This window comes from Lepidochelys olivacea, assembly GCF_965140295.1.
Source record: "Lepidochelys olivacea isolate rLepOli2 genome assembly, chromosome: 2".
Lineage (NCBI taxonomy): Eukaryota > Metazoa > Chordata > Testudines > Cheloniidae > Lepidochelys > Lepidochelys olivacea.
Genome location: NC_140412.1, coordinates 90,725,134 through 90,738,112, shown reverse-complemented (window position 1 = coordinate 90,738,112; position 12,979 = coordinate 90,725,134). Strand labels below are relative to the sequence as shown.

Sequence of the window (12,979 nt, the reverse complement as noted above, 5' to 3'; positions counted from 1 at the left end):
CTGTTGTTTTTGTGTTGGGCTCCCAGGAGGACTGTTTGAGCTGTACACTGCTGATTCAGAGGCCATTAATTGGCTCAAGACCATTTACCTGGGTTTTTTTATGTTTTACTTCTTATGTTGCCCACATACAAACATATACGCTTCATGGCAGATAACAACAAAGAAGGTACAGCATTCTCTTCCATGGTGTCCCACTCTGCAAAGTGAACCAACCCTCTGGTTTTCTGGAGAAGCTGAGGATAGTGGGAGTCATGTCATGAGTGAAGAATATGGGGGAATTAGGTCTCAATTTGGGGCAACTGGGCATCTAAGTGAATGCTCCTATCTTTGTCTCATGTTATGGTACTTGTGACATCTATGGATTAGTGGATTCCACGCACCTATTTTGTGAGGGAGGAAATTCCCGCATACTTTGGAATTATATGATGGACACTCCAGGCTGAAACTCTGTGTTTACTGGTCCCTACGTGGATTTCTTCTGAGTAGTGGGTGATCTGGCTGCATACAAAAGTTTACCATATAATATACTGTACGTTAGCAGAAATGTACGTTGAGTTGTAAATATTAATCCCTTCTGATCCTAAACTGTTGGGAAAATTTAGAGATGCTTTTGTTACATAGCAATATTACGTATCCTTAGTATTATTACAGTTCATGGACTACTCTGACAATAGGACAAAATAAAAGGTAGATCTTATATGATGACACGTTGAACTCCAATTGATGAAAGTTGCAGAGAGAGGGAACATTTTGAAATACTTGCTGAACTCATCACAGAATAAATCATCATATTTTAAGTTTTTGGGCACTGTTTGATCCAGGTCATCAGGAATGTGTTGTAACATATAAATGTATTTAGGCTGGCTGTCAGTCACCACATAGATACAAGAATTAATGTGATGAGACTATGCAGGATTTTATATTGGGGGATGAACCAAACCTTAATTATGACCATTTTTGATACAAGCTAATTAATATTTTGGTGAAATTCATACTTATGTGGAGAGCAGGTGTATAAGTGAGAAACAGAAGATACCTGCTACCAAAATCCACTTAGAAGATTCTAGTCCAAATGCACCTATAATTGAACTGTCCTCAGCTATCCCCTGTTTACTTCAGCTCTGCCTCCACCCAGGAACTTATTATCACTTTGATCTGAATAAACTGCACCTCAAATTGGCGGGCCATTTCAACAGCTTTCTCAGGACTGGCAGGCACAAGACCAGGGTAAGAATGTACCCTCTTCCTTTTTGGCTTATATCGTCTATTTACCCTGCATATTTGGAGCTGTAGAACACAAGTAGAGGTGGCATTATGTGGTACTTCCAGGATTCAAATTGTAGCACACAAGGATGCTCTGCATGATGTCCACTAATTCCCCATTAAATTTTACCAATTTTGTGCACTGCCCTGGACACCTCAGAATTTGTACCTTTTATCAGAAGATCAATAAATCTTAAGAAAGAGTGGGGGTGTTTAAAAAAACTGACATAAACCAGCTTTTCATATGAAGCACAGACCCATAAATTTCTCAGTGTTGGATGTTTGATGTCTGTAATGAGGCACCGAAAACCTGACATGTGCATTTAGTTTTCAATAGAGGTTGTCTCTCTGTATAATAATGTTTGGAAAGCAAACATTGGGTTAATATGTGGTTAAACACTTCGCAATACAGAAAATGTTCTTTCTTGCAAGATATTTGTCCTGAGAAAGTGAAGTGTACTTTTGGTTTTTCAATCCATGCAGACATCGTTTGTAAGTCATTATTAAGATTTTACAGATACTTCAGGAACTCTTTTAACTTGTGGGTTGGCTAGTCCAGCATGTGCCAAATGTTTTTATAAGTAGTTTTCTGTGCGTTTTTACTTCCCTCTTTCTCCCACTGTTTTTCTTTAAGTGACCAAAATTCTCCCAAATTGCAACTTCAGCTATTTTTGTAAAAACAGGTATTGTGGTTTTAGTACACTGAAAGGATGTTCACGTTAAAGGAATGCAGGGTTTGTGTGATAGCGCGTAATACTGTGGGTTGAGAGTCTGACAGTAATCTTGCCTTTTACTTTTGCAACATCGTACATTTTCATTATGTGGGTGTGTGTGTGTAGGGAATGGATTACAGGCAGACCTACCACTGCTCACTGCCTTATACACAGTGAGGAAGATGGGAGGGTTTGCTATGGTGACCATATCCAGCACATCATGCTAGCCAATGCCAACACGACCGTAGGCCTTGGGCATGCAGTGATTGGTGGGATTCTGGCTGTAGGTACAGATTAGATCCTCAAATCAAGACAAGATCTGCTCCTAACTCAAAGGAAAGCAATGGGGGTTGTACATTGACTTTATGCTCCCCTAATCGTGAGGCAGTTTGACACTCTATTCAAGTTAAAGAGGCTTGAGGCTTTAGGCTTTCCTTAATTTGTGCCCATCTGCAGTAGTCTCCAAAGGGCCATTCTGACAGTGAGGATTACCAGATCAGAAGGGCACGCAAGCCACATCCCTCATAGCATCCCCAACACGCCCCCTGTGTTGGGGTTATCCGAGAGAGTGCAGAGCTAGCTATACTGGTCATAGACCATCAGGGGAATCCTTGCACAGCTGGTTAAATCAACTTTATTGTTGTCTGATGCTGGTGATAAGTACAAAGCAGCCTGCAGCAGGTGTCAACATCTGGCCCCATTTTTTTTTTATTGTTCAAATCTTGTTTCTCATTGAATAAACCAGTTCTTCATTGCTGGCACATGCTGAGTCCTCAGAAATCCACTTGGGTGCTACTGGGAACTTTTCTGTTGCCACAGCCGTGTTATATAAAATTGCATTAAAAAAAAAAAAGAACAGGCAGAAATGGTCTGTGGGAAGTACCTTAGAATCATTTTCAGGAAAAATATTCAAGAGTATTCTTGGATCTGATGGATAAGTTTCATCCTGTCCTTTAAAAAAAAAAAGAAAGAAAAAAAGCACCATATAAGAGCTAGGTGGTATTATTATTTACTATTTGTTGTATACATTCTCAGTATTTTTGTAGATTTACACACTTCCATCGTATATTTCCAGGCAGTAGTTTCTGTATTGTATATCCAAGGTTTGTTTATCTCTAATGTGTTTCAGGAGCACTTTTTAAATATCATGAATCAAGAAATAACGCTGTACTTTAAAACGTATATTTATTGCTGTATTTTATTTTGATACATAAAAATCTTCTGATTTTCCACTGATCTGGATGTCCAAAGACAGGTTTCCATTGCACATTTTTATGGTTCTGTTTCATCAATAGATGCACGTCATCATTCCAGGCTGCCCCAGTGACCTATGCTTGCAGGCAGGCATGGTGTTGTGGGTGAACCCTTACTTGATTTTTCCCTCACCCAGCATTATCAACATGTCCAGACAGGCCTGTTCATGTTAAAGAGCACCCCTTTTTGGAAGGCCTCATTTATTAACAGAATAGTCAATGTAGAAATCAACAACACTTTCATCCCAACATCTTGGCTGGGTGATCAGGTTGTTCTTAGCCCATCTGTCCCCCACTTGAGTCTTGTGCTCTCATCTTTCCAAGCTGTTCCTCATGCATTCTCTGTTCCAGTATTTGTCCCTGGTGTTAGGCATCTTGAACCTACCAGAGTAAGATCCTTCTCTGGAGTGAGCGATCTCGGAGGTTTATCCACTGTGACTCTCTTCCAGGGACTAGGGGTCATCCTTTGCAGGCGAGGCCTCCAGCCAGCATCAAGGAGACCCTTGGCTGATACTAGACCCTCTTGGATGCCTGCTGACTGCAGCCCACAGTCTATGAAGCTCCCATCTCTAGGAGCACATCTTCCAGGCTCCTCATTCTGGTGGGTTCCCCAGAGAGCTCATACTCTTGGCTTCTTGCTCAGGCCTCTGACTCAGACCTCTCTTGGGATCTCTTCTCCACAGGAGCTTCCTGTCTCTCCTCTAACTAAGCTTATGTAATCTTTATTTGAAGTCTTTATAAGGTAGTCAGTCACAGGCAGACTGGGCTCTAACTCCCCATAAAGGGCAGCTGCCCAGAGACAGTGCCTTATAAGTATGGATAGCAAATTTACTTATATCAGGTGCATTTACACTAAAGTAGTCTATTACCTTAGTGAAAGGTGATGTGTTTAGCTCTTCAGGAATACAAATGATTAAATGTCATATTTGTAAGTATTGATCAGAAAATATTTCAGGAAAATTTCAACAAAAGGAACTTTTTTTTTTGCCAAAACTGCTGACAACTAAATGTCTTCAATTTTATGATAAAAAATAAAAAAAAATAAAGGAAAGCAAAAACTTTCCGCAAACTAGTTAGTTACAAATGCAAATTTTAATGGGGAGGGGGGCGGGAACTTTCAAAGGAAAACTTTCAGCCTAGTCTAATGTTTATAAAATGGTTGATCAGGAAAAGAAAATTGGATCTTGAGTAACTGAAAAGATTAGAAATAATTCCATTTAAAATTATCAGCTATAAGATTAATCCTGCCTACCTTCCATTTATTTTATATATAAACAAAAAATCCTAATAAAAACACTCCCCCCCCCCCGACACACACACTCTGTGTTAAAAGAACATTGTTAAGGTTGCAACATCAAGCACACGAAAGTTAGGAAATAGCAGAATTAAGGTGCATGTGCAAACTTAATTTGATCATTGTGTGTATGGTTTATGATACAGTCTTTAATTACATGATCACAGACTCTTCCCCCCCCCTCCCGCCCCCGAACCCTTGCCTCATTCAGAGCTATAATTCAGTGTTGGCCCCAAATCTTATTTACTGTACATTATTCAAAGTCAGCTCTGAAGATAGAATTAATAATTTCCTCATGGGCTTTTCTATGACACTCCTCACTGCAGTATCTGAGGGCCTCCCAAACATTAATGAAATTATTTTCACAACAGTCCTGTGAGGTGAAGGAGGTGATGGAGAAGTGAGGCATAGAGAGATTAAGGTAAAAAATATCATCCACTAATTTTAGATGCCCAATTTGAGATGTTTAGGACCAGGTTTTTCATATAGCACTTTGTATATTTAAAGCACAGCTCTCATTGACTTCAGTTTGCAGCTGTGAGTGCTCAGCACTTCTGTAAATCGGATCTCAGGATATCAAGTCAGGCACTCAGAAAATAAAGAACTGGCAATTAGTGACCACCAGTGAAAAGTCTGGCTTAAAGTGCCTTGCCCATAATTAAGGAATTCTGTGCAAAAGCAAGAATAGAATCCACTTCACCAGGGCAACATTCAACTGATTTAATCATAAGATCATCCTCTCTCTTCCTGCAAGCCGCTGCTTCATTCATTACACACCTTCCAACTTCTGCATCAAATGAAGCAGGGGTCCTCCAAAGAGTCTCTTTCACTACACAACCCTCTGAGCAGATCCATTCTCTGCACTGAAAAAATAGTTTGTGATCATATAATTAAAGATTTTATTGCAATACATATGCAAAAGCAGCCTTAATTCTGGCATTTCCTAACTTCTGAGTGCTTGACTTTGCAACCTTAATAATGTTCTTTTATCATATTTTTCTATGTAATTTCTTTAGGTTTTTAACAAAGCAAAAAAAAAACAAACCCAAATACAAATTGCATTATTTAGCATCATATTGATACTCTCATAGCTGAAGCCTTGAAATCTACCGCACAGACCTCTGCCACTTAAACTTACAGAGTAACTGGTAGCAGTAATAGGTTGTCATCTTCTATGTGGACCAGCACTAGAGCGTTTGCTTTGCCAGTGGATTTCACAAATGTTTGCTGACAGCATGAGGAATAGTGAGACACAGAAATTCTCCATTCCAGGCTCTGGAAGTAAGTGTTCTCTAGGAGGCACAGATTCTTCTGCCCATTTCCCATACCATCTAATGTGTCTCTGTCCTGCCTTTTCTTCACAGGCACCGACTTACCAATGTGCCGGGGACAGTGCTTGACTCCCGGCTCTGCCCCTGTCCCTGTCCCCACTCCTTCCCCAAAGGCTCCACCCTCGACCTGCCTCTTCCTGCCCCGCTCCACCCCATCCCACTTCTTCCCACCCCATTATGCCCCCTCCCCTGAGCCTACTGCATCCTCGCTCCTCCCCTGCAGAGCCTCCTGCATGTCGTGAAACAGCTGATCGCGGCTGGCGGGAGGCCTGGGGAGGAAGTGGAGAGGTGCTGATTAGTGGAGCCCGCTGGCAGGCAGGAGTTGCTGGGGGGAAAGGGGAGAACTGATGTGGGGCTGCCATTTTTTTCCCATGGGTGCTCCAGTCCTGGAGCACCCACGGAGTCAGCGCCTATATTTTTCCCCATCCCCTGCTTCTGATCCTAGCCAGTGCGAGTCTCCTTGCCCAGCCAGTCCTAGTGTCCCTCTCCGCTTCCCTGCCAGCTAGGGTGACCAAACGTCCTGATATTTGGGGCTTTTGCTTATATAGGCACCTATGATCCCCCACCCCATCCCGATTTTTCACATTTGGTATCCAGTCACCCTACTGCCAGCATCCTGTCCCAGCATCCACCCCTCTCCCCACAGGTATGGCTCTTATTCTCTCTGCATTCAAATCAGACAGCTTCCGCCTTCACCCTGCCTGGGATCAGCACAGAGGTGTCATTGAATGCTCAGGAGAAACCATCTGCTCTCTCTGCAGCAACCCATACCTGCAGTTGCAGGGAAAGTCCTGCTCAACCCTGGGATGAAGCATGCCCAATGCTCATGAAACATTAAGGAAATTTTGCTGCTAACCTCTAAGAAGTCTCTACTGAGTATGTGCAAACTGCAATAACTTGGCTAAATTTGGGCAGATTTAATTGGGGGTGGCAAAACGCACATTCCTGACATACAAGCCACCATGCTGCCAAATGCCAAGTGCCTGCTCCACATCATGGGGGCTCTAGAGCTTTTCAAATAAAAGGTCTTTGGAATTTTTTAACATGGGCAAAACACGATTTTTTTCCTTAGCCTCATTCTCAGAAATGGCTGAACAATTTTTGCTAGAACGTCAATAAATAAATAAATAGTCTAAGGCAGACACCCAGCATGGAAAATTTCACCTTCAAATGGCTAACGTATGGCAAAGTTATAAGCCCCCCAATTCTGGGTCTTATAGTGGAAAGTATCTGTGTATCATGCTTTGTTCATTTCAAGCAAGAAATAATTCATTCTAATCAGAGAGAAAGAACTGTCCTGGAAAGTTAAACCTGTAATTTTATTGCCACTGATTTGTAAATCATAATGTGAATATATAACAAATAGAAACTATGTTGATTTAGTTTCTTATGGGTATTTAATTTGTGTTTAAATGATAGGGAGTACATCTAAGCTTACATACACATTGCCAGCAGTGAGCTAAAGCCCAGACCCACCAATTTAATTCCACACACTGGAATCCTGTTAAATCGATCTAATAATTTAATCTGTTTATGCTGCATGTTACAAACGGCTTTAGCAAACAGCCGTTTCCTTTTTTCACATAACATTTTTCAAAATCATCTGTCTTAAAAATTATCTTTTGAAGTTTAAAATTTAAAAAATTTGAAATCCATATGTTATAGTTTCAAAAAAACCACTCACCCTTTCAAAGACACATACACAATCTGTTTATTTTAAACTGAGCATATTTTATCTCATTTAAGATATATTTACACAGCATCTGGGAATGAGCCTCCTATCCTGGGCCCATACTAGTGGGGCTTGTGCTGGCATGCTAAAAATGGTAATATAGACATTCTGGCTTGGGCTGTCAGCCTGGTGGGAGGAGGAGGGCTTTAGAGCCTGAGCTCCAGCCCAAATTGCACTGTCAAAGCAATTTCTACACAGCTATTTTTGGGCAAGCCGTTAGAGACAATAGATATAGAAGCTCCTGGTGTCATTCTAAAAACAACACTTTTCAAAGTATGGCTGCAGTTTAATGGCCAAATTCTCACTTTTATACCTTAAGGGGCAAATGCAGCCCTCTCACATCGACAGCTGCCCGGAGCCTCAGTGCATAGGAATTGGTGTAGTTTCACTGCATGGGGCCAGAGACAAAGGCATGCATGGCTCCTCCACTCCCCAGCTACAGGGGTACTGCATCTCTGCATTGCACCTCAGCTTGGGAAAGGATTTCTCATTCATGCGTCTTCCCAGTGTCTTCCTGACTTTTTTCACTGTGTGTTTGGGTCTGGATTTTGGCTTAAGGGTTCTTCCCTGCTCCCACAAAGTCGATAGGAGGTCTGTAGGATTGCACCCTAGAACCAACAGTTATTAGTTATATTGCAGGACACCTAAAATAGAAAATATGATTTGGATATTATTTTTCTTATTTGTTTTATAGTAACACCTAGGAGCCCCAGTAAACCAGGAACACGTTTTGCTAGACGCTGTACAAATGCAGAACAAAAAGATGATTCCTGCACAAAGAGTTTATAATCTAAGTATAACACTGGATACACCAGGTGGATTCAGATGGACAGATGAGGAAAACTCTGTTTTGGAATCATGTTGATGTAGTAGTGACATAAGCTTCACATATGGATGTGAAAGTCATAGCATGTCTTTTTTTAATCCCCCAGAATAAAAAAGCAGCTATGGCAACCCTAACATAGTTATTCTTGTCTTCAAAAATGTGCAGTCAATTATATATCGTCAGCTAATGTTTCAAATCCCTAATTTATTTTTTGGCCCTCCTACAGAGCAACCTTTTAAGTGGTCTAGCCCATTTTTCTTTAAATATTGAAAAAAAATCATTGAAGATGATGTTGATTATCTCAAATTTCACGCCAGAACATGCTTTTGGCTTTGTTATAAACTCCTGACAATAGTGCGTGTTAATAGAAAAATTAGCCTTTAAGGCAAACTCTCTTGAGTTTAGCCAAATGAATGGTGCCATGCTAACTAGGGATCAAGGTCTTTGCCAATTTATTGTCCAATATGATTCTTGCAGGGGGGAAAGTTGATTCTTAAGGACATATGCTCTATATGCTTTCGTGTCCATTCTGGTTTTAAACTTCTTCGAGGCTATTTTGGGAATGAAGAACACAATGCATAGGCTGTTAGCAAAATATGGCAATATGTGAATGGAGTCCTTAGCGAGTGTAGAAAAACTGCAGTCAATCTATAAATCCTTTCCATTCTTTTTGTTGTGCAGGTAGCCCCAATTATTACAGTATGGGCTTTGGCCCCTTAGCCTTAACTCCTGTTTTAAATCCCATTTCTCATAATATCACATTTCATTATGCATTTTGTAAAATCCTACAGGCACTTGATTTTGTTAGTAAAACGAACTGTGAGCAACAGCACACAAAACTTTGACACAACAGACTTTCATGTTTGTTTTTCTGGGATGTGATTTGCAGAGGAGATAGGGCCTGTATCCATAGCGGTCTATACTCCTGAGAACTACTGGTGTGTTAAAATCACCTTTTAAATTTATCCTAGTGTAGCTGATTGGATCCTATGGAACTGACTTTTAAACCTCAATAAGACACATTTTGTAGTGGCTTTATTTCTAGAAAACTCTCACTAACTGTGCATTGAAATGGTCCATTCACACAATTATTTCACAGGAACAGATCAGATCTATTTTCACAGTGAATCTTGCTAATCTGATGTTATGTGTGTCCAGTTAATCTCTATCTATTACAACAAGTACTATCCTATTGAGAAATTTACTTCTGAACATCTACAAAGTCTTCACTTCCTGCGGTGCTAAACATACTGTCTTACATCGTGATATACCATTCAGTTCTATAGCATTGAAACAGAAGCACAGGAAATATGCCAGTGCTCTACTAATAAAGAGGCTAATGTAATCTGTTGACTGTCTTGGAAGCCTTTCTTGGACACTTCAGCCTTTTCTCTGCTATAGTACCACTTGAAAGCATTGGCCAAAACAGTTTCAAGATACTCAGTTGCCATGGAATGCATGTTTGCAGTGTTGTTGTAGCCATGTTGGTCCCAGGGTAGGAGAAAGACAAAATGGGTGACCAACTTCTGTTGATGAAAGAGACAACCTTCTTTGTGAAGCTTGAAAGCTTGTCTCTTCCACCAACAGAAGCTGGTCCAATAAGAGATATTATCTCACCCAGTTTGTGTGTCTGATGATTTAATGCATAATCACTCCAGTTTAATACTGCAAGAGTGTAATACTTGAGAGATGCACAAGTCAGGAAGATTGAAATAATATACAAAGGTTCTATTTTCTTTTCTTTTTCTTTTGCAAATAAGTCTTCATTAACTTTCTTCTGGAAGGTACATAATCCGTTGGGTTCAAGTCTATTTGAATCCAGAGGTAAACAAAGGACTTAAGGGGATGACTACCCTGCCGCAGGGAGGTCTGACTCTCAGCTGGTATAGATGGACTCATTCTAGCCCAAGCTGCCACCAGTGGCACAAACATCCACACTGCTATTTTAGTACACTAGCCCAAGCAGCGTGTTGCACCATGTGTAGTCATTCACATCACACCTGTGAAAAGTGGGTGTTAAAAGCTAACATTCTTAATTCTTAGCACTTTGTACCTGATTTGCACAAACAAGAAGGTGGGAGGCAGTGAAAAATCAGGTCCAATTTGAGTTTTTGCCTGAGTTAAAAACTGTAGGATTTGACCCTGTGTGTGCGCACTAATGGGCAAGAGTCCTATAGACAATTATGTACGTCTTTTACTACACACAGCAGTGATGCTAGAGGTATTTTGGTGAGTCCAAAAATACTGGAATGATACCCAGTTACCAGTTGAACCTTAGCAAGGATTTCTTCTGTAAATTTCAGTGCTGCTAGGATATAAACACAGAAAGACTGAGATAATAATTTTTAATAGACCCTAAAAAATACGTCAGGTTGTTGTTTCTTTTCACTCATACAGTTCAGGCACTGAGCTGGTAATCTAGTCTACTCATCTGTAACCTGTGTGTTCCCACAATCCATTGCAGTCATTAAACCTGAAAATAGTTCTAGACGTGTATTCTTTTAAAAAGTCAATCGCAAAACTATCTTTGAAATAATTAAGCTTGTATCCTGTTAATAGTAGTTAAAAAGTGTAGGAAGTCAATGTAGCAGCTTAAATAGACCAGTCATTGTGTCAACTAACTACAAGTCTAAATTCTGTTAACAAAATTAATCAAATTCAGATGCAGCATCCAAACCCATAGAGGTAATAGTCCCCAGACAAAACAGTTTAAATCTGCACAGTACAGCATATTCTGTACTTTCCATTAAATTCACTGAGCTATCCAGATATTTAGGAACAGGAAGTGGGAGTCCTAAGGAAAGACATGGCACTTTCTCTCTAGTTAGTTCTTAAGGATTAAACTTGCTTTTGTGAACAGTAGTAAAAGGAAAATGACATACAGCTTGTATATATTCCTGAATACTGTATGCGTCATAGGGTCTCCAGTAGTTATACAATTTTATAGCTCATTAAAGTTTCACAATAGAGGCCAAAAAAAGATTAAGTGGTATTTAAAGGATCTGGTTAAAGAAAACATTTTGTTAAATATTATAGTAAAATATAATGTTTTATTTTTCATATCTTTAAAGTGAATATAGCACTCCTGAAAGATGTCAAAATATAGAAAGACTGAAATTCAATTTTCATAGTAGTGGTATATCACTGGGCTGCAGGCTTTTCAGTACTACCCATCTATGTCTCAGTTGTGATTAAGGGATAAGAGTGGGTGGGAATGTAATTCTACCTCCAAAACTATGCAGTAGTTTTTCTCCCTGCTATGAATACCACCCAGGGTGATGGTTGGGTCTGTGTTTGTACACATCTGTTCTCTTGGAACTGGACTGAGACTTTTTGAGAGCCATCGGATTTGAATGTTGATTCTAGGGCAGTTTACTCTCTCCACTAAATAACTTTAGGATCTACAAAATGACTTTTGATCAGCCAAACAATGTGCTGGAATATTTGCACAAGAAGACACTACTAGGAATGAATCACTTATACTGTAATTACATGGCACCAAGACATTCTGTCACAGTTGTAAAAATTACTTACTGTTTCACTCTGGGAGGTGTACTCTCCAACACTTTTAAAAGAATGGTGTCCAGTTAACTTAATATTTCAAGCCAATGCAGAATTAGAAGTAACAAATGTTTCCTTTGTTTTTTCAATCTATACAGTGTGAAGGGAGCCGATGCTGGCAACGTGATCAGAGTGTTTGTACCAGATATCGGGATGTTCATTGCTAGCTTGACCATATGGCTTGTCTGCAGAAACCTTGTGCTGAAGCCAGTGACAGAGGAGGCAGCACAGTACAACACACAATTTGAAAATGAAGAAATGGTATTAGATGCACATTTATACCTGTATAATGTTTATTATTATTATTATTATTTTATTATTTATTATGTATTTGTGTTATAGTACAATAGTACCTAGGAGCCGTAGTCATGAATCCCATTGTGCTTACTATCCTTAATCTCATGGGGTTGGAGATCAATACCCTTTCACGCACTGAATTGTATCTTACTCTGTGAGCAATCTTGCTGATTTTATTTTACTGCCCGATGTGGAATAAAACCCTATTCAGCATGAGGAAGGGTATCAGCATTTGGTGCTTAACCACCAAGAATCTCTCATGTGGTGTGTTTAACTTAATTCAGGAGTGATGGAGTGTGACCTTAACAACGTCTGATTATGAAAAAATCTTAATTTTATGAAATCTTTTTATATATAATTTTTATTTCAGAAGGTGTATGTGTTATCTTTGGTTTTGTTTTTTTTTGCTGCTTACATCAATTCCATGCCCTGAAAACAGAGAGAGCACTGAGAGTACATAGTCATTTAGATAGAACAATTCCCATTCTGCCAATACACAGAACAAAAAGACAGTCCCCATTCCAAAGAGTTTATAATGTAAATATAAGATAAGAGTAAGAGACAACATATGGAGACAGACAGACAGGGAAATATAAGGAAATAACTAGACAGTATTGGTCAGTGTGACTTTTAGTTAATACTGTGTTTTGAGGACCTTGTCTGAGCTAAATTTGGAAAATATCTCACAAGTGTATTTAAAAGTGACCTT

At 39.7% G+C, this 12,979-nt stretch overlaps 1 protein-coding gene across 1 annotated transcript in view; it reads left to right on the top strand.

The window, feature by feature from the left end:
- Positions 1-12,979, top strand: part of PIEZO2 (piezo type mechanosensitive ion channel component 2) — a 454,253-nt gene that overhangs the window by 259,203 nt on the left and 182,071 nt on the right. Inside the window, exon 5 of the mRNA XM_084618523.1 lies at positions 12,072-12,234. Coding sequence (XP_084474649.1) covers positions 12,072-12,234 — 163 coding nt within the window. The remainder of the gene's footprint in view (positions 1-12,071; positions 12,235-12,979) is intronic.